At 70.1% G+C, this 24003-nt stretch overlaps 4 protein-coding genes across 9 annotated transcripts; all 4 read right to left on the bottom strand.

Moving 5' to 3' along the window:
* Nucleotides 1-130: 130 nt before the first annotated feature.
* MPP2 (MAGUK p55 scaffold protein 2) lies at nt 131-11879 on the bottom strand. 4 transcript variants are annotated; one of them, XM_064524567.1, is made up of 12 exons: nt 11768-11879; nt 9109-9227; nt 7419-7571; nt 7160-7309; nt 5201-5428; nt 4028-4159; nt 3268-3373; nt 3107-3175; nt 2858-3019; nt 2578-2780; nt 1312-1440; nt 131-1228 (listed from the first exon to the last, which is right to left on the bottom strand). In XM_064524567.1, the coding sequence occupies exons 1-12, from the start codon at nt 11796-11798 to the stop codon at nt 1052-1054; spliced, it is 1659 nt and encodes a 552-aa protein (XP_064380637.1). In that variant the 5' UTR covers nt 11799-11879; the 3' UTR covers nt 131-1051. The 4 variants fall into 4 exon arrangements, with proteins under 4 accessions (XP_064380637.1, XP_064380636.1, XP_064380634.1 ...); XM_064524566.1 differs by lacking the exon at nt 11768-11879 and adding an exon at nt 10087-10178 and having other exon boundaries at nt 2605-2780; XM_064524564.1 differs by lacking the exon at nt 11768-11879 and adding an exon at nt 10087-10175.
* Nucleotides 11880-12688: 809 nt separating this feature from the next.
* LOC135330599 (pancreatic polypeptide-like) lies at nt 12689-14234 on the bottom strand. Of its 2 annotated transcripts, XM_064524599.1 has the most exons (4): nt 14146-14234; nt 13598-13785; nt 12905-12977; nt 12689-12814 (listed from the first exon to the last, which is right to left on the bottom strand). In XM_064524599.1, exons 2-3 carry the CDS (start codon nt 13780-13782, stop codon nt 12914-12916), a joined length of 249 nt encoding a protein of 82 aa, XP_064380669.1. In that variant the 5' UTR covers nt 13783-13785; nt 14146-14234; the 3' UTR covers nt 12689-12814; nt 12905-12913. The 2 variants fall into 2 exon arrangements, with proteins under 2 accessions (XP_064380669.1, XP_064380668.1); XM_064524598.1 differs by having other exon boundaries at nt 12689-12977.
* Nucleotides 14235-16410: 2176 nt separating this feature from the next.
* Nucleotides 16411-18585, bottom strand: LOC112995812 (peptide YY-like). The gene is made up of 4 exons (XM_064524597.1): nt 18528-18585; nt 17364-17542; nt 16761-16841; nt 16411-16645 (listed from the first exon to the last, which is right to left on the bottom strand). Exons 2-4 carry the CDS (start codon nt 17540-17542, stop codon nt 16621-16623), a joined length of 285 nt encoding a protein of 94 aa, XP_064380667.1. The 5' UTR covers nt 18528-18585; the 3' UTR covers nt 16411-16620.
* A 2619-nt stretch (nt 18586-21204) lies between these two features.
* Nucleotides 21205-23888, bottom strand: TMEM101 (transmembrane protein 101). Of its 2 annotated transcripts, none has more exons than XM_064524589.1 (4): nt 23714-23888; nt 22356-22536; nt 22135-22281; nt 21205-21828 (listed from the first exon to the last, which is right to left on the bottom strand). In XM_064524589.1, the coding sequence occupies exons 1-4, from the start codon at nt 23848-23850 to the stop codon at nt 21520-21522; spliced, it is 774 nt and encodes a 257-aa protein (XP_064380659.1). In that variant the 5' UTR covers nt 23851-23888; the 3' UTR covers nt 21205-21519. The 2 variants fall into 2 exon arrangements, with proteins under 2 accessions (XP_064380659.1, XP_064380660.1); XM_064524590.1 differs by having other exon boundaries at nt 22356-22473.
* Nucleotides 23889-24003: the final 115 nt, after the last annotated feature.

Below are 24003 nucleotides of genomic sequence, written 5' to 3'. Positions count from 1 at the left end.
CTCCCCGGGTGCTGCATCCCCGGACAGGCTGAGCCCCAGGACACCCCCAAATCTCCCCAGGGTGGCAGTGACCCCCCCATGTCACCCCCCCCCGTGCTGGCCGGGGCAGGCTGCAACAATGCTAAATCACTGCTTTTCTCTCCTTTATCTTTAATAAAATTAACGGCAAAGTACGAAAAGGGGCAGCAGCCCCGGGGGGGCCCAGGCGCCGCGGGGGGGCACCAGGCTACCGGCTGCTACCAGGCACACGCAGCTGCGTGCGGGGGCTGGGGCACGCGGGGGGGGGGGCACACGCCTGCACACGCCTGCACACGCATGTGCACATGCCTGTCCGTGCACGCCCGGCCCTGCAGCCCCGGAGCCGGCAGGGTCCCGTCCCTCGGGGTCACCCCCCGGCACCCCCCCGACTCCCCCCGGCAGCAGCCGGCAGCCCCAGCCCCCTCCTCGGGGGGGGGTTAATTACAGGGTTAATTACAGGGTTAATTACAAGGTTAATTACAGGGCAGGGGAGCAGGGGGACGGCACGGGGTTATTGCTACCTAGGAAGGGGTGATGGGGGGGGACAGGGGGGTCACGAGGGGCAGGGGGGTGTCCCCACCCCAGCATGGGTGCACAGAGGGTCCCGGTGGGGGGCAAGGGGGGGTCCCGACCCACACACCGCCCTGGCGAGAGGCCACGCTTCCCCATGGCCACCCGAGTCCCCAGCCCCCCCCCAAACCTGTGGTGCCGGGGGGGGGAATAACAGGATAAAAGTGGGGGGATTTGGGGACAGTTTTGGCAGTGAATCAGCTGTGTGGGCGCTGGGGACGGGGTGGGGCAGAGCCCTGCACCCCTCAAAGACACAGTGCAGGGGGGGGCCCATCCCGGCTCATGGGCCCCCCCCCAAAATCAGGACGGGAGGGAGAGCGGGGACGGGCTGGGGTGGGGGGGGAAGGGGCTCTCCAGAGGGCTCAGCCCCCCCCCCCCCCCCCGGGCTCCCAGCCCAGCCGCGCTGAGCACGGTGAGCTCATCACACCAGTGGGCTCCCCCGGCGCCGGGGGGGGGGGGTCCGCTAGTAGACCCAGGCGACGGGCACCCACTGGGGCTCGGCCCGCAGGCGCTCCACGGCCTCGCGCAGCCGCCCGAACGTCTGCTCCAGGTCGGCGTTGGTCAGGCTGAGGTCGAAGTAGTGGCCGTAGCCGCGCTGGATGCGGCCGCTCTCCTCCACCGTGCGCCGCGCCTCGGCGTCCTGCCCGGGGCGGCCGGGGCTCAGGGTCCGCGCCGGTGTCCCCACGCCCCCCGCCTCGGTTTCCCCCCCCCCGCGCGGCTCACCGTGAGCTGCTTGGTGGCCACGCCGCTGGCCAGCGCCGCCCGGTTCATGGCCCGCAGCGTCTCGCAGTCGGGCGCCTCGATGAACACCACGTAGGGCACGAACTCGGCCGTCCTCAGCACCTTGACCGCCTGCGGGGCCGGGCGAGGCCGTCACACGGGGTGACACGTGCAGGGGGTGGCGCGTGCCACGGTGCGGCACGGGGTGCCTCCATCCCAAGGGACCCCCTGCACATGGGACATCTAGGGGACATGGTGTGGCACAGGGTGACTCCATCCCCAAGGGACCCCCTGCATGTGGGACATCTAGGGGACATGGTGTGGCATGGGGTGCCTCCATCCCAAGGGACCCCCTGCATGTGGGACATCTAGGGGACATGGTGTGGCATGGGGTGACTCCATCCCAAAGGACCCCCTGCATGTGGCACATCCAGGGGATGTGGTGTGGCATGGGGTGCCTCCATCCCAAGGGACCCCCTGCATGGGACATCTAGGGGACATGGTGTGGCACAGGGTGACTCCATCCCAAGGGACCCCCTGCATGTGGGACATCTAGGGGACATGGTGTGACATGGGGTGCCTCCATCCCAAGGGACCCCCTGCATGGGACATCTAGGGGACACGGTGTGGCACAGGGGGACCCCATCCATGTGGCACACCTGGGGGGACACAGAGTGGCACATGGGGGACCAGTCCCCCAAGGGCCCCCTTGCACGTGGCACCTCTAGGGGACACAATGTGGCATGGAGTGACTCCATCCCCACGGGACCCCCTGCACGTGGCACATCCAGGGGACATGGTGTGACATGGGGTGACTCCATCCCAAGGGAACCCCTGTACGTGGCACATCCAGGGGACACGGTGTGGCACAGGGGGACCCCATCCATGTGGCACACCTGGGGGGACACAGAGTGGCACATGGGGGACCAGTCCCCCAAGGGCCCCCTTGCACGTGGCACCTCTAGGGGACACAATGTGGCATGGAGTGACTCCATCCCCATGGGACCCCCTGCACGTGGCACATCCAGGGGACATGGTGTGACATGGGGTGACCCCATCCCCACGGGACCCCCCTGTATGTGGCACATCCAGGGGACACGGTGTGGCACAGGGTGACTCCATCCCCAAGGGACCCCCTGCAATGGAGTGGCACAGGGAGACCCCATCCCCAAGGGCCCCCCCTGCACGTGGCACCCCTAGGGGACACAGTGTGGCACGTGGGTCCCCCCGCCCCGTGCCTCAGTTTCCCCCGCCGCCGCCGGCGCCCACCTGGGGGTTGACGTCGAGGACGCACACCTTGCCGGCGGCCAGCACGGCGCGGATGGAGTCGAGGCGGGTGCCGTAGAGGTTGCCCTCGTACTCGCCGTGCTCCAGGTAGCGCCCGGCGCGGATGTCCGCCTCCATCTCGCCCCGCGAGGCGAAGCGGTACCCGTGGCCGTCGCGCTCGCCGCCCTTGGGCTTGCGCGAGGTGTCTGCGGGGCCGGCAGGGGGTCAGGACCGGCACGGGGACGCGGGGACGGGGGGGGGCGCGGGGGGGGGGGACACTCACGGGGCACGGCGGTGCCGTAGCGCGCCTGGTCCGAGAGCAGCAGCTTGTTCTTGAGGCTGCGGCGCCCGACGCCCTGCGCCCCGATGAGCACCAGCGTTTTCCGCCGGAAGGGCGGCATCCGCGCCACCTCCTCGTAGATGAGCAGCTCGTGCCGGTCGAACTCTGCGCGGGGACCGTCACCGGGGCGGGGGGACACCCCCCCTGTGCCACAGCCCCCCCCCCGCCCGCCGTCCCCGCGCGCGGCCTCACCGGCGTTCTTCGTCGTCACGTACATCATCCTCTTCTTCCTCTTGCCGCTGAGGCTGCCGCACAGGGCGCCTGCGAGGGCGGGGGCCGGCTGAGCCGCGGGGCGGCCGGGGGGTGCCGGGCCCCCCGTGGCCTCCCGCGGGTGCCGGGGGGGGGGTCCGTACCGGCCGGGGGGGGCACCTCCAGGTCCCGCTTGACGAAGGCTTTCCGCTTCTCCTCCAGGAGCTGGCTGGGGACGAGCCCCGCGCTGCCGCCCTCCACGTGGCACGCCTGGGGGACACGGAGTGGCACGAGGTGACCTCGTCCCCAAGGGACCCCCCATATGTGGCACACTTGGGGGACATGGTGTGGTACACAGGGACCCCGTCCCCACAGGACCCCCTGCACGTGGCACCTCTAGGGGACATGGTGTGGCACGGGGTGACCCCATCCCCAAGGGACCCCCTGCATGTGGGACATCTAGGGGACATGGAGCGGCACACGGGGGACCAGCCCCCCAAGAGCCCCCCAGCACGTGGCACCTCTAGGGGACGTGGTGTGGCATGGGGTGACCCCATCCCCAATGGACCCCCCCCCTTGCACGTGGCACCTCTAGGGGACAGAGTGTGGCACAAGGTGACCCCATCCCAATGGACTCCCCCCGCACGTGGCACCTCTAGGGGACATGGAGTGGCACAGGGGGACCCCATCCATGTGGCACGCCTGGGGGGACACGGAGTGGCACACAGGGACCCTGTTCCCAAGGGATCCCCCTGCATATGGCACATCTCGGGGACATGGTGTGGCACGGGGTGACTCCATCCCTAAGGGACCCCCTCCATATAGCACCCCGGGGGACATGGCATGGCACAGGGACATCCCCGTGTCCCCTCCGGGAGCGCCGCCGTGCTGGGCCCCCCCCCGGCCCCCCCGGCCCCCCCGCACCTGCCACCAGTTGGGGTCGTCCTGGTTGACGATGTGCAGCAGGTCGCCGGCGGCGAAGCGGAGGCCGGCCTCCTTGCAGGGGATGAGGCTGTCGCAGCCGGGGTCATAGTCGAAGTGGCACCGCACGAAGACCTGGGGGCGCCGGGGCTGAGCGCCGCCCCCCCGTCGCCCGGGGGCCACCACCCGGAGGGGACCCTGCCGTGCCTCTGTGTCCCCCGAGACGCCCCGGGGGCCCGGGAGCAGCGGCTGCCCCGGAGGGACACGGGGAGCAGCGGGCCGGGCCGGGCACGCACACACGCACACCCATGCGCTTGCACACGCACACGTGTGCCCACACACTCCTGCAAACATGCATGCACACACACATGCACACACATCTTGCACGCATGCACTTCCAGGCTCCTTGCACACCCCTTGCATGCACACACACATGCACGCCCCTTGCGTGCATGCACTTGCATGCTCCTTGCACGCACACATGCACACACACATGCACACCCCTTGCATGCATGCACTTGTGTGCTCCTTGCACACATGCACACATACACACATGGACTTACACACACACACTCACACGCACCTTGCACACACATCTGCACAGAGCACGCACCACTCAGCGCGGGCACGCACACACGTGACCCTCACTGCACACCTTGCTGCTTGCACGTGCAGACACGCGGTGTGCGTGTACATGCACACGCACACCCCCCCCGCCGTGTGCAACCCCCCCCCCCCCGCATCCCCACGTGCACAATCCCAGCCAGCCGCGGCGCAAACATCAGCACCCGCAGCTGCCCCCCCCCACCGTCCCGCGCCCTCGCACGCCCCAGCGCAGCGCCCGCACACGCGCGTGCCGCAGCCAGGCACACGCAGGCGGCCCCCGCCCCGGCAGCCGCGCACCACACGGCCCCCACGCACAGCACCGCGCCCAGGTAGAGGCACACGCACACGCTCAGCACCGCCGCCGCGGCACCCACAATCGCACACATGGGTGCCGGCACCCGCTGCTCCGCCGCACGCGCGCAGGCACCCCACGCTCACACGCGTGCACCAGCCCCAGCGCCGCTGCGCCCGCCCCGCGGGGACGGCGCCGGTGCCAGGCAGCGCGGGGACGGCGGGGCACAGGCGCTGCATTGTCCCCGCGGGTGCCGGGTGCCGGGCGCCGGGTGCTACCTGCCGCGGCGGGTGAGGCTCCTGGTAGCTGGGCAGGATCTTGAGGACGACGCTGCCGCTGGCGTCGCGCAGCAGCTCCTGCAGCGCCCGCGGGTCGCTGCCCACCTCGCGCCCGTCCACCTCGCGGATGACGTCGCCCACGTGCAGCAGGCCCTGCTGGTCCACCACGCCGCCGTGCAGGATGCGGGCGACGACCAGCTCGCCCCGCTCCACCCGGAACGTCACCCCCTGCGCGGCACCCGCCGCCGCCGGGAGCGGGGTCAGCGCCGGGCGCTGTCGTGCACCCACCCGCACTGCCCGGCGTGCGCGGGCGGCAGCCAGACATGCCCTGCACCCAGCTATGTCCTGCACCCAGCACCCAGACATGCCCCGCACCCAGCTGTGTCCTTCACCCAGCACCCAGCTACATCCTGCACCCAGCAATGCCCTGCACCCAGCTATGTCCTGCACCCAGCACCCAGCTGTACCCCCAGCACCCAGCAATGCCCTGCAGCCAACACCCAGCTATGCCCTGCACCCAGCTGTGCCCCCAGCATCCAGTTGTGTCCTGCACCCAGCACCCAGCTATGTCCTGCACCCAGCACCCAGCAATATCCCCAGCACCCAGCAATGCCCCCAGCACCCAGCAATGCCCTGCACCCAGCTGTGCCCCCAGCACCCAGCTATGTCTTGCACCCAGCACCCAGCAATGCCCTGCACCCAGCTGTGCCCCCAGCACCCAGTAATGTCCTGCACCCAGCACCCAGCTGTGTCCTGTACCCAGCAATGCCCCCAGCACCCAGCAACGGCCCCAGCACCCAGCAATGACCCCAGCACCCAGCAGTGCCCCAGCAGCACCCAGCCGCGCCCCAGCACCCAGCAATGCCCCAGCCCCAGCAATACCCCCAGCACCCAGCAATGCCCCCAGCACCCAGTAATGTCCTGCACCCAGCACCCAGCTGTGTCCTGTACCCAGCAATGCCCCCAGCACCCAGCAATGGCCCCAGCACCCAGCAACGGCCCCAGCAGCCAGCAATGCCCCAGCAGCACCCAGCCGCGCCCCAGCACCCAGCAATGCCCCAGCCCCAGCAATACCCCCAGCACCCAGCAATGCCCCCAGCACCCAGTAATGTCCTGCACCCAGCACCCAGCTGTGTCCTGTACCCAGCAATGCCCCCAGCACCCAGCAATGGCCCCAGCACCCAGCAACGGCCCCAGCAGCCAGCAATGCCCCAGCAGCACCCAGCCGCGCCCCAGCACCCAGCAATGCCCCCAGCACCCAGTAATGTCCTGCACCCAGCACCCAGCTGTGTCCTGTACCCAGCAATGCCCCCAGCACCCAGCAACGGCCCCAGCACCCAGCAATGACCCCAGCAGCCAGCAGTGCCCCAGCAGCACCCAGCCGCGCCCCAGCACCCAGCAATGCCCCAGCCCCAGCAATACCCCCAGCACCCAGCAATGCCCCCAGCACCCAGTAATGTCCTGCACCCAGCACCCAGCTGTGTCCTGTACCCAGCAATGCCCCCAGCACCCAGCAATGGCCCCAGCACCCAGCAACGGCCCCAGCAGCCAGCAATGCCCCAGCAGCACCCAGCCGCGCCCCAGCACCCAGCAATGCCCCAGCCCCAGCAATACCCCCAGCACCCAGCAATGCCCCCAGCACCCAGTAATGTCCTGCACCCAGCACCCAGCTGTGTCCTGTACCCAGCAATGCCCCCAGCACCCAGCAACGGCCCCAGCACCCAGCAACGGCCCCAGCAGCCAGCAATGCCCCAGCAGCACCCAGCCGCGCCCCAGCACCCAGCAATGCCCCAGCCCCAGCAATACCCCCAGCACCCAGCAGCGCCCCAGCACCCAGCCGCGCCCCAGCACCCAGCAATGCCCCCAGCACCCAGCAATGCCCTGCACCCAGCAACGCCCTGCACCCAGCAGCACCCAGCAGCGCCCCGCGCCGCCCCGGCGCCCCCGCGCCCGGCTCACCAGGTGCTCCCCGGCCGTCTTGCGGATGCCGACCATGCGCACGGCGTCGGGGGGCACCGGCTGGTTGCTGAAGGCCGGATCCAGCACGGGGCTGGGCGGGGGCGTCTCGTAGCTCTTGGAGGCCACCGAGTCGTGGGTCTCCAGCAGCGACTGCAACCCCGAGGCACACGTCATGCACGCCCCGGCCCGCACGCCCCTGCACGCTCATGCACGCCCATGCACACGCGTGTGCGCGCCGCCGCCCGCCCGCCCGCGGCACCTGGAAGTGGGGCTCGCGCAGGATGCGGGCCAGCTCGGCCGCGGCGCCGTCCGGCCGCGCCAGGCGCCCCAGGTCGCGCAGGATCTCCTGCACCAGCTCCACGTTGTTGTCCCGCACCGCCTCCAGCTTCGTCTCCTCCAGCCGCTCGTGCGCCTGGGGGGGCCGCGGGCGTCAGGGACCCCGCGCTGCCCCCGCGCCCCGCTCCGGCCCGGGGGGGGGCCGGCACTGCCCCACGCCAGCCCCCTCTGCACTGGGGAGTCCCCAGTCCAGCCCAGTCCAGCCCAGCATGCATTGGGAGAGTCCAGTCCAGCTCAGCATGCAATGGGGAATGCCCAGTATAGCCCAGTCCAGCCCAGTCTGCACTGGGAGAGTCCCCAGTCCAGCTCAGCATGCAATGGGGGAGCACCCATTATAGCCCAGTCCAGCCCAGTCTGCATTGGGAGACTCCCCAGTCCCGCTCAGCATGCAATGGGGAGTGCCCAGTATAGCCCAGTCCAGCCCAGTCTGCACTGAGAGACTCTCCAGTCCAGCTCAGCATGCAATGGGGAAGCGCCCAGTATAGCCCAGTCCAGCCCAGCATGCAATGGGGGAGTGCCCAATATAGCCCCATCCAGCCCTACTATAACCCAGCACAGACTGGGGGATTTCCCAGTCCTCCCAGTACAGCCCAGTACGGCTCGGCCAGACCAGCTCTCTGCATCCCAGTGCTGAACTGGGAGCAGCTGTGGGGGCTGCTGGCATTGCTCCTCCCCCTGCTACCCCCAGGCAGCCCAAGCGCCCCAGTACATCCCAGCACTGAACTGGGCTGTGCAAGGGCAGCAACTGGGAGAGGCGGGGGTTGTACTGGGACGCCGCCGGGCCAGGGGCTGCACCGCACCCGGGTGTGAGCACACGCACACACACGCACATGGTGCACGCGCATGGCACCCTGCACACGCGTGTGCAAACTCACCCTCCCGAATGTGAACGCCCTCAAATGCACCCCGGTGCTCGTGCACGCACACGTGCACACGCCCTTGCACACGCACACGTGAGAACACAGCCTTGCACACACACCACTGCACAGAGCCATGCACACGCGTGCCATCGCACAAGCGTGCACACACACAAGTGCACACGCACACTGGCAAACACGCAGCACGTGAAGGCAACCCCGCACCGCGAGCACAGCCCGGGGTGACACGCACACCCGCTGCAGACTGTTACTCCAGGCGTCGCACAACCGGCCCCGCACCGCCTCACACCACCCCGACACCCGCCCTGGCCGGCACCGCGCTCCCAGCACCCCCAGCCTGCCCTCACCCCGACACAACGGCCTCACGCACACGCGCGTGCACACACAGCCCTCCTTGCACACTCATTGGCACACACAGGTGCATCCTCCCACATGCAAAACAGGCACGTGTGCAAGAGCACACAGATGCCCTTGCACACACCTGCACGCACGCTTGCACAAACACACATGTATTATGCACCTGTGTGCGCACATCCATTTGCACACACATACTTGCACACATTTGCATGCACACATCACTTGCACACACAGATGCACACATCTGCAGCCATGTGCACGTCTGCATGCACACACACACTTGCACACACAGCCTCGTGCACAAACCCGCATCCCCGCCCGCACACCCCTTTGCACACGCGCGTGCGAGCCCCGCGGGCCGGCTCCACGCCACTGTACCTTCGCCAAGGACCTTACTATTGGGCTCTCCATGATGCCGCGGAGGAAGATGAGGTCCAGGTCTGCGGCCACCGGCGAGTTGGGGAGGGCGATGAGGTTGTCCAGGACCTGCTGCATGGCTGGGGGGCGCGGGGGACACGGGGGGGGACACGGGGTGCAGGGCCAGGGAGGACGGGGTGCAGAGCAGGAGAGAGCAGCCACAGGGGTGAAAGTCAGAAGCAGCCGGGGGGGGGGGGGGGCACGGGATGGCCACGGGGTGCCCCCGGCCCCCAGCCCACCCCGGCAGGATGGGCCCCCCCGCCCGGCCCTCCCTACCCCCGGGGACCCCGGGTGACGGGGACACCCCCAGGGGTGGTGGGTGCAGCCGAGGCCAGGCTAGTTATTTCCCACTCACCCCCCCCCCCGCCCCAGGACATGCAGCAACCCAGGGGGTGCAAGAAAGCCAAGCGGGGGGGGTGCAAGAAAGCCAAGGGGGGGGTGCAACACACCCAGGGGTTGCAATGCACCTTGTGCTGGGGGGGGGGGGGTTGGAATGCAAGCAGGGGGTTGCAATTCAGCTGGGGGAGAGTTGAAATACATCTGGGGGGGGTGCAATGCAGCCGGGGGGGGTGCAGTGCAGCCGGGGGGGGTGCAGTGCAGCCGAGGGGGTGCAATTCAACCAGAGAGGTTTGCAATTCAACCGGGGGGGGAGGTTGCAGCCAGGGGTTGCAATTCAGCCAAGGGAGAGTTTGCAACGCAACCGGCTGGTTGCAATGCAGCCGGGGGGGTGCAGTGCAGCTGGGGGGGGTGCAGTGCAGCCGGGGGGGTTGCAATGCAGCCTGGAGGCGGAGGGGTGCAATGAAGAGAGCCCCCACCCCATCTCAGGGGAGGGGGGCTGTCGCAGCATGACCCCCCCAGACCTCCCCCCACATCTCCCTGCCCACAGCCCCCCCCCGGCACGTCGCTGAACGCCCCCTGCCCCCCCCGCAGCCCCCCTACCTGCGGGGCCCGGGGGGGTGGTGGCGGGGGTGCAGGCGGGCGGCGAGGGCCCATCGCCGGGGCCGCGGCTCATGGCTGCGGGCGGCCAGCCCAGCCTCGCCGCCGCCTCCCCGATCCGGGTACCGCGGCCCCCGCTGCGCCCGCCGGGCCGGAGCCTGCACCCGCGCCTGCACCCGCACCCATGCCACCCGGCACCCTCGACGCCCCGGCACCCGCGGCCTGCTCGCGCCGCCAGGCCTGGGGGCCACCCGCCCGCCCGGCCTGCACCCACCTGTGCAAGCCCGCAGCAACGCGTGCACACGCGTGTGCGTGGCACACGTGCAACACATGCATGCATGGGTGTGCTCACACACACTCAAGCTCGTGGGGATGCTCGCGTGCAAACACGCTCGTGGGGAGATGCACGCATCCCTGTGCGCGCTCACGCGCTCGTGCACACCCACGAGAACGGCCACGTGCAGAAGCTTGCACGCGTAAACACATCAGCACAGACACTTGCCCGTGCATGCTTGCACATGTTTGCACACCAATGTGAACGCCCGTATGTACACACGCTGGCATGCCCACGTACCCCTACGGGCTCACACACTCACGAGCACCCATGAAAACAGCCGTGCACAGAGATTTGCACAAATAACTGTGTGGTCATGCACATGCACCTGTGCACAACCCCATGCACACACACCTGTGCATCTCCACATGTGTATGCATCCATGTGAACCTCCATTTGCACACATGCTGATACACGCATGCACCTCTGCATGCTCAGACATGTGTGCACACCCATGCACACACACACCCTGTGCATGCTCTCCCCTGCACTCACACACACACACACCCCACCCCCTGTGCATGCTCCCCCTGTGTGCACACACATGCACGCACACTTGTGCATGCTCTCTCCTGCATGCACACCCATATGCATGCACCCCCGTGTGCTCATTGCACACGCATGCACCCCTGTGCACACACACGCCATGGATGCTTTCACACGTATGCACACTCATGCGCACACACACGCTGTGCATGTTCCCACACGCATGCACACCCATGCACACACACACACGCCCCCCCCCCGTCCATGCTCACCCGTGGGAGCCCCCCCGGGCGCGCGCTCCGTGCAGGCTCCCGCGGCGGGGGCGGCGGCGGGGGCGCGGCCCCTTTAAGAGGGCGGGCGGGGGGCGCGCGGCTGGCGCGGCGCCACGCCGTTGCCATGGCAGCGGGAGGGCCCCGGGCAGCGCCGCCGCGCGGGGGGCGCGCGCGCTTAAAGGGGCCGCGCGCTCTTGCACACGCAGCGGCACACGCGCGCGCGGGGGCACGCGCCCCGCACGGGGGCACGCCGCCCCCACGCGCGACAGTGCCCGGCACCCCCTAGCCTGCACACGGGCGTGCACAGCACCGCCCCATGCTTGCAAACATATGCACACGCATGCAAAAACGTGCACACGCATGCAAGCACTTGCACACGCATGCAAACACTTGCACACGCACGCACACTCGGCACCCCCTGCTCTGCCAACCCCCCCAGCCACCGGGCTCCCGGGGCCTGGCACCCTGCGTGGGCATCCACGGGGTGAACACCCATCGCGGGGCGTGCAAGAGCGCCTGAGTAGCCTGCTTGCACACGCCAGGCCCCGTGTGCACACGCGTGTGCCCCCCGCCGCCTCGGCGCGCCCCTTACCCCCCTCGGAGCCGGAGGCGGCCGCGGGCATCTCTGCGGCGGGCGAGTGGCGCGGCGGCCCTGCTGCTGGCCAGGCCCCCGCCGGCCCCTCGCGCCTGGCACCGCCGGGACGGGACGCGCAGGCGTGCGGCAGCCAGGCCCACGCGTGCGGCCTGCACGCGGCCCCCCCCGCTTGTGCATACACCTAACGCACACGCACGCACAAATGCACCCCCGCACGGGCGCTTGCACCCACAAACACGTGCATCAATGCACCCTGCACACGTGCATGCATGCACACGTACCCTGCACCTGCCACAGCACGCACACGCATGCACACGCACACGCATGCACACGCACACCCGTGCCTGCCCCATGCAGAGCCCTGCTGCACCCAGCAACAGCGGGGCCAGCACCAGGGCCCCGGTGTCCCCAGCACGCCCAGTGCCAGTGTCCCCAGTGTCCCCAGCACCCCCAGCCTGCACAGTCCATGGCCCCAGTGTCCCCAGCACAGGCAGCGCTGGTGTCCCCAGTATGGTCACCCGCAGTGTCCCCAGCATGCCCAATCCCAATGTCCCCAATACACCCAGTCCCAGTGTCCCCACTGTCTCCAGCATGACCAGTATCTCCAACATACCCAGTGCCAATGTCCCCAGCACACCCAGTGCCAGTGTCCCCAGTGTCCCCAATACACCCAGTCCCAGTGCCCCCAGTGTCTCCAGCATGACCAATGTCCCCAGTGTCCCCAGCACACGCAGTCCCAGTGTCCCCAATACACCCATTCCCAGTGCCCCCAGCACGACCAGTATCTCCAACATACCCAGTGCCAGTGTCCCCAGTGCACCCAGTGCCAGTGTCCCCAGTGTCCCTTTCACAGCCAGCCCCCAGTCAGTCCCCGTCCCCCCACGTCCCCGTCCCCCCCCAGCAGGCGGAGGCACAAGGTGGCTGCAACAGGGGTTTATTGCGCCGGGGCCTGGCTCGGCCCCGGGGACGGGGACAGGGTGACAGTGACAGAGACGGGGCTGCGGCCCCCGGGCTCCTCTTCACCCGCCGGGCGCTGGAGCCGCCCTGCAAGGAGACGGGGCGACGGGGCTGCAGGGTGGTGGCAGCGGGGGACCGAGGCAAACGCCGCCCCCGGCCCGTCCCCGCGCCCCTCACCTGGGGGGCTCAGCACCCCGCCGCCCCGTAGGGCTCCTCGCACAGCGCCCGGCTGCCGGACCGCTTGCCGTACCTGCAACGGGGAGAAGGGTGCAACGGGGAGAAGGGTGCAACGGCGGGGGGGAGAAGGGTGCAGCCGGGAGCACGATGCAACGGGGGAGAAGGGAGCAACAAGGGAGAAGGGTGCAACGGGGAGCGTGGTGCAATGGGGAGGCGCGGTGCAACGGGGGAGCGTGGTGCAACGGGGGAGTGCAACGCCATAGGGAGCGCGATGCAATGGGGAAGCACGATGCAACCAGGGCACATGATCACTGCAACAGCGGAGGCGCGATGCAACGAGGAGCGCGATGCAACGAGGAGCGCGATGCAACGAGGAGCGCGATGCGACGGGGAGGCGCGATGCGACCAGGGCACATGATCACTGCAACAGGGGAGCACGATGCAGCCGGGATGCACTGCAATAGGAGAGAGCACCGAAACAGGAGAGCACGTTGCAACAGGGAATGCACTGCAGTGGGGCAGCGCGATGTAACGGGTAGCACATTGCAACAGCGAGCATGGTGCAACGGGCGAGCGCATTGAAACGGGGCAGCGAAATGCAACAGCGAGCACGATGCAATGGGGAGCGCATTGCAACGGGGGAGCACGTTGCAGCGGGGAGCGCGTGGCAGCGGGGAGCGCTTCTGCCCTCACCTGTGCCGCGTGACCACGTTGAGGTACTGCTGCAGGTCGTTGTAGAAGCGCACCAGGTCCTCCATGGGGGCGTCGTCGCCGGGGTAGGTGGGCTGCACCGGCCCCGCGGCGCCCGGGCGCCCGGCCAGCAGCGCCAGGCAGCAGGAGAGCAGCAGCAGGGAGGCCCAGCGGCCGCGGGGAGCCATGGCCTGCGCCGGGCACCGCCGCAGCGCTGAGGCCGGGCACCGGCACAGCACACGCGCAGGCACGGGCACGGAGAGGTGGGCACGGGCACGGAGACATGCATGCGCACGTGCACTCACATGCACACATGCACACACACACACACGCATGCACACACGCATGCACACACATGCAAAAGCACCGCTGGCAGAGCGCACACACGTGTGCCCCGTGCACACACACACGCACCGGCGCGCACCCTTGCACCCCCGTTTCCCACGCTGGCCGTGCCGCCTGCCCGCACCCCCATGTACATGCACCCAAACCGGCCTGTTTTCTCCCCAAAGCGTCCCCCGTGGACGAGCCCCCCCCCCGGCAGCGCTCACCTGCTTCTGCGAGACGTGGCACAGGACACGGGGACGCGGGGACACGGCGGGACCCTGCCGTCGGCTGCCCGGGTGCTGCTGCCACCGGGCTTTATATGGCCCCCACCACCCCCCCGCGTCCCCCGCTGATGTCACCCAGCCACGCGTCCCCCGGCCCCCTCGTCCCCGGCCCCCCCCAGCCCTGGTTAATGTTTGAGCCCTGCCGGACCCCCAGGCCGGGCCCCCGGGGGGGGGATGAGGACGTGGCCGCGGGGGGGCCCAGGTGTCCAGCTGCCGTCCCCGGAGCGGCTCAGCCCCGCGGGGCCCAGGCATGCGCCGGGCTGGGGATGGACAGCGGGATGGACGGAGGGATGGAGGGATGGACAGACGGATGGATGGCAGAATAGAGGGAGAGAGGCTGGAGGGCCGGCTGGGCAGATGGAGGGATCGATGGCGGGATGGACGGAGGGATGGACAGAGGGATGGAGGGAGGGATGGGCAGCTGGAGGGAGAGGTGGCGGGATGGACGAAGGGATGGAGGGAGGGATGGAGGGATGGATGGAGGGAGAGATGGAGGGAAGGATGGTGGGAGCGGTAGGCAGATGGAGGGATGGAGCGGTGGATGGAGGGAGGGATGGAGGGAGGGAGGGATAGTAAGGTGGCGGGGTGGATGGATGGATAGATAGTGAGGTGGCGGAGGGGACAGAGGGATGGATGGCGGGGTGGATGGCGGGGTGGATGGCGGGGTGGGGGCGGCGGGCGAGAAAGAGGTGCCCTGGGGGGGATGGGGAGACGGAGGGAAGGGGGGACGGGGGGGACAGGACAGGGTGGGCGCTGGGCAGCAGGAGCAGCGCACAGACAGACGGCTGCGTGGACGGAGGAAGGAGGAGAAGACAGGCGGTTGGAGGGGCAGATGGAGCCGGTCCCGGCCCACCCGGCCCCAGTGCGGGGCGCCATGGGGTGCTGTGGGGTGCTGTGGGGCCGGCTGGGCTCGGCACAGCCCTGGGGGACCCGCCGGGACGGGGCATCGCCTGCTGTCCCCCCCCCCAGCTGGACACAGCCGCTGACGGGGCCCTGGGGCCCCACAGCACACGCTGGCACCCAGCACCAGTGCACCCAGCACCAGTGCACCCAGCACCCCCCCACCAAATGCACCCACCACCAGTGCACCCAGCACCACCACTGCACCCCACGCCCAGTGCACCCAGTACCCACTGCTAGGGTGCCCCCATGCCCAGTGCACACCAGCACCAAATGCACCCAGCACCCAGCGCAACCCCCACCCACTTCCAGTGCACCCCACCCCCAGTGCACCCCAGCACCCAGTGCCTGTGCAGCCCATACCTAGTGCACCTAGCCCCCGCTGCCAGTGCAGCCCAGCATCCAGTGTGCCCCACCCCCAGTGTACCCAGCGCCCACCCCCAGTGCACCCCCACAACCAACGCAGCCCAGCACCCCAGCACCCACCGTCTGTGCACCCGCCACCTGTATACCACGTACCAGTACACCCCACACCCGGTTCATCCCCATACCCACAACTCGTGCACCCCCATATCAATGCACCCCGCACCCAGTGCACCCAGCACCCAGTGAATCCCAGCACCCACTCCCAGTGCACCCCCACACCCAGTGCACCCTGTAACCAATGCACCCCCACACCCAGTGCACCCAGCATCCACCGCCAGTGCACCCCCACACCCAGTACACCCCAGCACCAAATGCGCCCAGCACACAGTGAATCCCAGCACCCAGTGCACCCTGTAACCAATGCACCCCCACACCCAGTGCACCCAGCGCCCAGTGCATCCCAGCACCGGCTGCCAGGGCACCCCCGCACCCAGTGCACCCCATCACACAGTGAATCCCAGCACCCAGTGCACCCTATAACCAGTGCACCCCACATCCACCACCAGTGCACCCCCACACCCAGTGCACCCAGCACCAAATGTACCCAGCACATAGTGAGTCCTAGCACCCGCTGCCAGGGCACCCCAGCACCCAGTGCACCCTATAACCAGTGCACCCAGTGCACAGTGAATCCCAGCACCCAGTGCACCCAGCACCCAGTGCATCCCGGACACAGTGCATCCAGCACCCAGTGCACCCAGCACCCACTGCCAGTGCACCCAGCACCAAGTGCACCCCGTACCCAGTGCACCCAGCACCCAGTGCACCCAGGACACAGAGATCCCAGCACCCCCCACCAGTGCAAACCGGCACACCGTGCCCCCCGCACCCCCCCACGCCCCCCCTCCGGAACACGCAGAGCCCAGGCGGGTGCCCACAATCTTGCTCTTTATTGCCACGAGCGGCAGCGCACGGGAGCCGTGCGGGGACCCGGCGACAGTGGGGAGGGGACGGGGACGGGGGCCCTGCAGCGGGACCCCCCGGGCCGGGCATGTGGGGTGCCCTGTCCCTCCCGGCGGGGTCCATGCTGGCACCGGGCGCTGGGGCCCTCGGGAGGCCCCGGGGCGGATTCGGGGCCGGGGGAGCCCGTCACCATGAGGAGTCGTCGTCGTACCTGCGGGAAGAGCGTGGTGAGAAAACGGGGGGCAAGACCCCCCACCCCCGGGGCCCCCACCCCAGGGTGCAGGCAGGGACCCTGCCCGCGGGGGGACGGGGACGGGGACGCTCACCATGACCTGCCGGTGTGGCCGCTGCTGGCCCCCAAGGGCAGCTCCGATGCCAGGGCCTCGGCGCTGGCGCGTTTGCCGTACCTGCGGGACACGGAGCCGTGCAAACGGGCACACACGAGTGTGCAAAGGGGCACGCACAAGCATGCAAAGGGGCATGCAAAGGCAGCGCGCAAGTGTGCAGAGCTGAATACACAGCCAGGCGAACGGGACCTCGTGGGGGCATGCAAAGGGGCATGCACAAGTGTGCAAAGGGGCACACACAGGTGTGCAAATGGGAATGCAGAGGTGCGTGCAAAGGCAATGCACAAGTGTGCAAAGCCAAATACACAGCTGTGCAAATGGGACGCTGCTGGTGCATGCGAAGGGGCACTCACGAGTGTGCAAAGGGGCACACGGGACTGTGCAAACGGGACCTTGCAGGTGCGTGCAAGGGGGCACACACAAGCGTGCAAGCACATGCACGCACACGGGAACCGCGGGGCCCATGCAAGTGTGCAAATGGGCCCCTGCCGGTGCAGAGGGGACGGCCGACGAGCGCGGCGGCGGGGAAGGCGCCCGCCGCGTGTGCCCCCGCGTGCGCTCACGCGCGCGTGCCCCGCTCACCTCTGCCGTGTCACCAGGTTGATGTAGTGGCGCAGGGCCGAGAAGTACCTGGCCATCTCCTCGGGCGAGGCGTCGTCGCCGGGGCTCTCGGGCTTCGGCGGGTAGGCGCCCGCCAGGCACAGCAGGGCGCCCAGGGCCGCCGCCGCCAGCACCCGCCACCGCCTCGGGGAGGCCACCATCTGCGGGGGGACGGCGTCGGGGCGAGCCCGGGCACCCCCAGAGCTCCCAGGGTTCCCGGCGGGTTGTGTGTCCCCACCCCGGGACACCTTCCCTCTGGGGACCCTCCCCAGACGTGTCCCCACCAAGGGACCCCAGGTGTCCACCAAGGGGACATCTCTCTAGGGACCCCCATGGACCCTTCACCTCCCCCAAAGGGACATATCACCCCCCCAAGGACCCTCCTCACCTCCCCAAGGGGACATGGCACCCCCCAGGGACACTCCATCTCCCAAGGGGACATCTCCCCCCCCCCAAGGACCCTCCTCACCTCCCCAGGGGGACGTGGCCCCACCAGAGGACCCCTGGACCCCCCCACCTCCCCAAGGGGACATCACCTCCCAGAGACCCACCAAGTCCCCAAGGGGACATCTCCCCCCCACCCCAAGGGAGCCCAGGTCACCCCAAGGGGACAACTGCCCCCCAAGGACCCTCCTCACCTCCCCAAGAGGACAAGTCATCCCAGGGAACCCCAAGTCCCCAAGGGGACATCTCCCCCCCCCCAAGGGAGCCCAGCTCACCCCAAGGGGACAACTGCCCCCCAAGGACCCTCCTCACCTCCCCAAGAGGACAAGTCATCCCAGGGAACCCCAAGTCCCCAAGGGGACATCTCCCCCCCAGGGATCCCAATTCTCCCCAGCAGGACCCCAAAGACCCCATCCACCTCCCCAAGGCACATCACCTCCCAGGGACCCCCAAGTCCCAAAGGGGACGTGTCCCCCCCAAGGGACCCCGATTCTCCCCCATGAGACCCCAGGACCCCCTCCACCTCCCCAAGGGACCTGCCACCTCCCCAGGGGGACAAGTCATCCCAGGGACCGCCAGGTCCCCAAGGTGACATCTCCCCCCCAGGGGACCCCAGCTCTCCCCAAGGGACATCAGCTCCCCCTGGGGCTCCCCGGGTCCCCAAGGGACCCCCGGGACCCCGGCACCCATCCCGGCACTCACGGTGGAGCCGCGAGGTGCCACGGCAGGGCCTGGCGCTGCGGGGTGACGCCGGGGACAACGCCGGGGACACCGCCGGCTCCGGCACCCGCCCGGGCTCTTATAGCCTCCCGCGGGGTGGCCGCTGGCTCCTCCCTCGCCCCCGCGTCCCCGTGTCCCCACGTCACGGCGGGCACCGCGGCAGCCCCCAGCATGGGGCTGGGGGCTGAGGAAGAGGAGGGTGATGGGAGGAAGGGGGGAGCCGGCCCTTTGCAGAGCCCCCGGCGCCACGCCGCACCGAGGGGACAGGGTGACACGGGGGTGACATCAGCCGCAACACACGCGGCAGGGAAACCGAGGCACGGCGAGCCGAGGCTCAGCAGCCCCCCGCAGAGAGACCCCGGCCACCACCGCGGCGTCGGGGCGGCCGCTTGGCCCCGGGCAGCCGCTGTCCCTGCCGTCACCCCCGAGCGCGGCAGCTGGGAGCGGGCACCGCCGCGGGGGGCCCGCCCGGACACCGGCCCCCACGGGGAGAGGTCCGCGGTGCGGCACGCACGGCGCCGGGGGGGCTCCAGCCAGGGGGGTCGGGCACGCCGGTGCACTCGCGCGTGCGAGCGTGCAACCGCGCGTCCAAGCGCACGCGCAGCTGGGAACGGCTTGCAGCAGCCTGCCAGGCCGGGTGCCGCTCTGCTGCTTGCACGCTCGCGCCCCGACGTGCACACGCACGGCAGCAGGGACACACGCGTGTGCACACTCACAGCTGCATAGACACACACGTGTGTATATGTGCACGGCTGCAAGCACAGACACATGCACACTCACTCGTGCACACATGCACAGCTGCAAGGACACACACGTGTGTATGGGCACAGCTGCAAGGACACCTGTGTGCACACTCACTCGTGCACACACACACACAGCTGCAGGGAGACAGGCGTGTGCACACTCACACAAGCACACACTTACGTGTGCACGCTCGCACAGGCATGAAAATGTGCACACGCGTGCACACACAGCTGCAGGGGCGCACATGCCCCCCCGGCCGGGCCCCCCTTGCGTTTTCACCCCACCGGTTGCAGCCCCCCAGCACCGGTCGGACCCGAAGCCACCGGGGCTGGAGGACGCCAAGCAGTCGCAGCGCGGCCCGGCCCGATCATTACGGATTAACGGATCGATGGGGGCCGCGCAGCCGCCCCGCCCCGCGAGACCCAGCGCCGCGGGCCCGGCCAGGACAGGCGACGCGCACGAGGACACCCGCGCCGGCACGTGGCCCGCGGCGCCATGCCACCCCCGGGGCACGTGGCTGTGCACCCACCCCGTGCACCCAGCCCGTGCACCCCACACGCACCCGCCCCGTGCACCCCCCGTGTGCCTTGGCTCACCCACGGCGGTGCTGGCACCGTGCTCCCGGCGGGTCTCGGTCCGTGCATGGCCACGTCCACCCTGGGGGTGCCGGATCCTGCCTCCCGCCCACGCCACGTCGGGGGGACACGGGGCCGGCGATGCCCCATGTGGCACCCTCAGGGGCGAAAGCCCACGAGGGAGTTTTCCCGTGGGGAATTGGACCCCCCCAGCCAGCAGCAAGGGGTCCCGGGGGGGGGGACATGCTACAACAGGCCACCCACCAGGGTCGTCCCCTTCCTGCGCCCACTGTGGAGGGGAGCGGACCTGCCCCCCCCCCCCCCAAAACACAGCAGCAACGCCAGCCCTGGCTGGGAGAAGGGGGGAACCGGGGCCAGCGCGGCCCCCCGGGACCCCCCCCCGGCCGAGAGGGAGAAAGGAGGCGCCGGCTTTCTGCCCCATTTCCCCCAGCGACAGCAAACAGCAATTTTCCAAAGGTCACAGGATGGCTCTGCCGCCGGCTGGCGAGCACCCCCCGCCCCGGGCAGCGAGGGGGACCCGCCCGGCAGCCGCCTGCGGGGGGGGGGGGGGGGGGGACGGGACAGGGGGGGCCACCGGGGCCCCCTCCAGCCCCCGCTCCAGAGAGCGGCTGCCTCGGTTTCCCCAGCCGGGCCTGCGGGAGGCCCAGGGTCCCGGGCAGCCCCCGTGCACCACCGGGTCCCACCCAGGGGGGGACAAGGAGGATGCAGCCCCGCTCCCCCCCCCCCCCCCGCCGGGGAGGGGGGCGAGGGAAGCGCGGCCCCGTGAGCAAACACGGCCGCCGCCGCCCGCCTGCGCTTTATGGCCCGGCTGCTTCCGACGGAGGCGCATCAGGGGCCGCGTCTGCCCCGCGCCCCCGCCCCGCCGCAGGAAGCCCCTTATCGGCGCCGCCGCCAGCGCCCGCTGGCTCCGCGCCCGCTGCTAATGCGCTTCCGACGGGGGGGCCGGGACCCGCGGCGCCACGCGGCCCCCGCCGCCGGCTCCGGCCCCCCCTTCTCCCTGCAACGGCTGCAGCCACCTCCCCACGCTGCCCCACGTCCCCCTGCCACGCGTCGGGGACGGCGACCCAGGCGACGGCTCCCCCAGCCCCACGGATGATCCAGCCTTGGCCTAATCCCCCCCCCGCCCAATAAACGGCACGTTAAGCCCCCGCGACACATCGCTGCCGGGGAGTTTCTCCCCTGCCTCAGTTTCCCCCCGCCACGGAGGGCAGGATGAGGCCCAAACACCCGGGGGAGACGCGTGGCGTCAGCATCCAGCTCGGCGCAGCCCCCCTCCGCCCGGCTTTGCCCCGCGCCCAACAGCCGACAGAGCCCGGGGAGGAGGTAAAAGACTTATTTCATCAGTAAAAATACACCGGAGTGGGGGGAGCGCGACGGGAGCGAGCGGGCGCTCGGGGCCCAGCCGGACGCCGACCACACAGTGGCCAGAGCCCGGCAAGCGAGAGCCCCCGCGACTCCCCCTTGCCGCGGGGGGCAGAACCCGCCCCATCCTTTGGCCCTCACCCAAAATACCAAATATTTACAAATTAAAAAAAAAAAAAAAAAAGAATAAATAGCAGTGATTCTTTAAAATAAAAAAAGCCGCTCCCGCCGCCCGGCCCCTCGCGGCAGTCCTGGCCCGCGCGCCCGCCCGCTCAGCCGTCCGTGGCCAGGATGACGACGGCCCCGAAGATGCCCACGTTCTGCCCGATGAGCTTCATCTGGTTCCAGAACTCGACGCGGCGCGCGTCGTGCCAGTAGCCGATGTTGCCGTCGATGAGCAGGATGGCGGGGGGCAGCAGCACGGCGAGGACCTGCGCCGCCGCGCGCACGTAGTAGCCCGAGAGGAAGGCCAAGGCGAGCAGCCCGTAGAGGACGAAGAGCAGCTGGAGGGTGAGCTCGCCGCCCAGGATGTGGTTCAGGTAGGCCAGGCGGTCCTCCTTGCTGTGCTGCAGCGAGTAGGCCTGCGGCGGAGCCACGGAGTCGCGTTCGCCCGGCACGGCACCGCGGAGGCAGCCCATTCCCAGCCGGACGCGTGCAAACGGCAGGGAGAGACCCGCGTGCGGAGCGGCCGGCACCCATGGGACCGTGGCGATCCCAACCAGCGCATCCAACCGGCCGCGTGGCCACCAGCAAGGCCCCAGGGCCGGCGGCGCTGCCCGAAACGGGGCCGGCCGCGACTTTTGGCAACTGGCAAAGCCCGCGCGGGCCGTGCCGAGGTGGGGGCAGCGTCGGGGGGGGCCGGGGCGGGTGCCCCCAGCCCCACGTACCTGGCAGATGAGGTAGATGCCCAGGAAGACCTGCCCCGTGGACTGCAGGGAGCGGCTGCGCGGCTTCTGGCGGTAGAGCTCGCCGGCGCCGCTCGCCAGGATGAGGAAGCCGCCGATGATGGCGATGGTCCGGGAGTACATCCGCACCTGGGCGAGGGCGCCGTCAGCGCCGGGGGGCCGCCGGGGGGGGGTCGGCGGCGGGATGGGGGGGTCGGGCTCACCTTGAGCCAGTCGCCGTAGTGCACGTGGCCGCCGACGTGGGCGGCGTAGGTGGCGACGGCGAGCTGCAGGGCGGCGCCCAGGGCGAACCAGCGGCGCTTGACGCCGAAGGACATGAAGCTGGCGCAGAGCACGGCCACCCCCATGTCCACGTACAGGTAGGGGATGGGGATGTCGGGTTTCCTGGGGGGGGGGCCGGGACCGCTCGAGCCCCCCCGTCGCCCCCCCCCCCCCCAGCCCCGCTCGCCCTCGCGGCTGCAGCACCCCTGCCCCAAACGCCGTTCCCCTGCCCCGCTGCAACCCCCCGGCCCAGGCCCAACTCCCTCTCCCGCACCATGACCCCCCCCAGCCCCAACTCCCGGCCCCCCCGGCCACTGCTGGTCCTCGCCCCCTCCCCTCTCCACTGCCCCGACCCCCCACCCCTGCTCCCCCAGCCCCAATAACCCCCAGCCCACCCCCTGCTCCCCCAGCCCCCAAAGACCCCCAGCCCCCAATGACCCCCCAGCCCACCCCCCACCCCCCTAGCCCCAATGACCCCCACCCCAATGACCCCCGAGTCCTCCCCCCACTCACCTAACCCCCAACGACCCCAGCCCCACTGCCCCCCAGCCCCTCCCCAGACTCCCACACTGCCCCCCTTCCTCCCCCTGCTCCCCCCAGCCCCCAGCTTGCCCCCCAGCCCCCTATCCCCACTCGCCAAGCCCTGATGCCCCCCACCCCCAACACCCCCCAGTCCCTAACACCCCCAGCCCCCAACTTGCCCTCAGCCCCCAACTCACCCCCCAGGCCCCAACACTTCCTAGCCCCCAACTTGCTCCCAGCCCCCTACTTCTTCTCCCCCAGCCCCTAATACCCCCCCGCCCCCAATTACCCCCCAGCCTCCAACTCACCCCCCAGTCCCCAACACCCCAAAGCCCCCAGTTACCCCCCAGCCCCTAATACCTCTCAGCCCCCAATTACCCCCCAGGCCCCAACGCTTCCTAACCTCCAACTTCTTCTCCCCCAGCCCCTAATACCCCCCAGCCCCCAACTACCCCCAGCCCCCGACACCCCCCAGCCCCCAGTTACCCCCCAGCCCCCAACTACCCCCAGCCCCCGACACCCCAAAGCCCCCAGTTACCCCCCAGCCCCCAACTACCCCCAGCCCCCGACACCCCAAAGCCCCCCGTTACCCCCCAGCCCCCAGTTACCCCCCAGCCCCCAGTTACCCCCCAGGCCCCAGTTACCCCCCAGGCCCCAGCGTGCCCCCCGGGGCCCTGCTTCTTCTCCCCCAGGCCCCAACTCACCCCCCAGCCCCCAGTGACCCCCCAGGCCCCGGCTCGCCCCGGCCCCCGCTCGCCGGCCCCGTCGCGGGTCGCACCGGCGGCCGTCGGCGCGCTCGGCGCACAGCAGCAGCCCGCTGAAGCAGTGCCAGAAGGGGAACCGCGTCAGCAGGACGCCGCCGCCCGCCGTCAGCAGCCGCAGCGCCCGCCGCCGCCACCCGCGCGCCGCCGCCATCTCGGCGCGCCCGCCCCGCCCCGCCCCGCCCCGCCGGAAGCCCCGCCCCCCCGCCCCGCCCCGCGCGCGCCGCCGCCGCCCGCCCCGCCGGCAACCGCCGCGCCGCCGCCGCGTTCCGCCGCGCCGCCGTTCCGGCCCCCCCCGCCCGGCGCG

This window comes from Dromaius novaehollandiae, chromosome 22 (genome assembly GCF_036370855.1).
Source record: "Dromaius novaehollandiae isolate bDroNov1 chromosome 22, bDroNov1.hap1, whole genome shotgun sequence".
Lineage (NCBI taxonomy): Eukaryota > Metazoa > Chordata > Aves > Casuariiformes > Dromaiidae > Dromaius > Dromaius novaehollandiae.
This window is presented reverse-complemented; position numbering and strand designations above follow the sequence as displayed.

Bases quoted from the DNA above. Each gene is read 5' to 3' on its own strand.
- LOC135330599 (XM_064524598.1), bottom strand. From the start codon at position 13,782: ATGGCTCCCCGCGGCCGCTGGGCCTCCCTGCTGCTGCTCTCCTGCTGC. The intron at 12,978-13,597 runs GTGAGGGCAGAA...TCCCCGTTGCAG, and splicing joins AACGTGGTCACGCGGCACAG to GTACGGCAAGCGGTCCGGCA.
- TMEM101 (XM_064524589.1), bottom strand. From the start codon at position 23,850: ATGGCGGCGGCGCGCGGGTGGCGGCGGCGGGCGCTGCGGCTGCTGACG. The intron at 22,282-22,355 runs GTGAGCCCGACC...GCCCTCGCCCAG, and splicing joins ACTACGGCGACTGGCTCAAG to GTGCGGATGTACTCCCGGAC. The intron at 21,829-22,134 runs GTACGTGGGGCT...GCTCCGCCGCAG, and splicing joins GCATCTACCTCATCTGCCAG to GCCTACTCGCTGCAGCACAG.
- LOC112995812 (XM_064524597.1), bottom strand. From the start codon at position 17,542: ATGGTGGCCTCCCCGAGGCGGTGGCGGGTGCTGGCGGCGGCGGCCCTG. The intron at 16,842-17,363 runs GTGAGCGGGGCA...CGTGTCCCGCAG, and splicing joins AACCTGGTGACACGGCAGAG to GTACGGCAAACGCGCCAGCG. The intron at 16,646-16,760 runs GTGAGCGTCCCC...CTCTTCCCGCAG, and splicing joins GGCCACACCGGCAGGTCATG to GTACGACGACGACTCCTCAT.
- MPP2 (XM_064524564.1), bottom strand. From the start codon at position 10,159: ATGAGCCGCGGCCCCGGCGATGGGCCCTCGCCGCCCGCCTGCACCCCC. The intron at 7,310-7,418 runs GTGCCGCGGGCG...TCGGGGTTGCAG, and splicing joins TGCGCGAGCCCCACTTCCAG to TCGCTGCTGGAGACCCACGA. The intron at 1,441-2,577 runs GTGGGCGCCGGC...CCGGCCCCGCAG, and splicing joins TCCTCGACGTCAACCCCCAG to GCGGTCAAGGTGCTGAGGAC.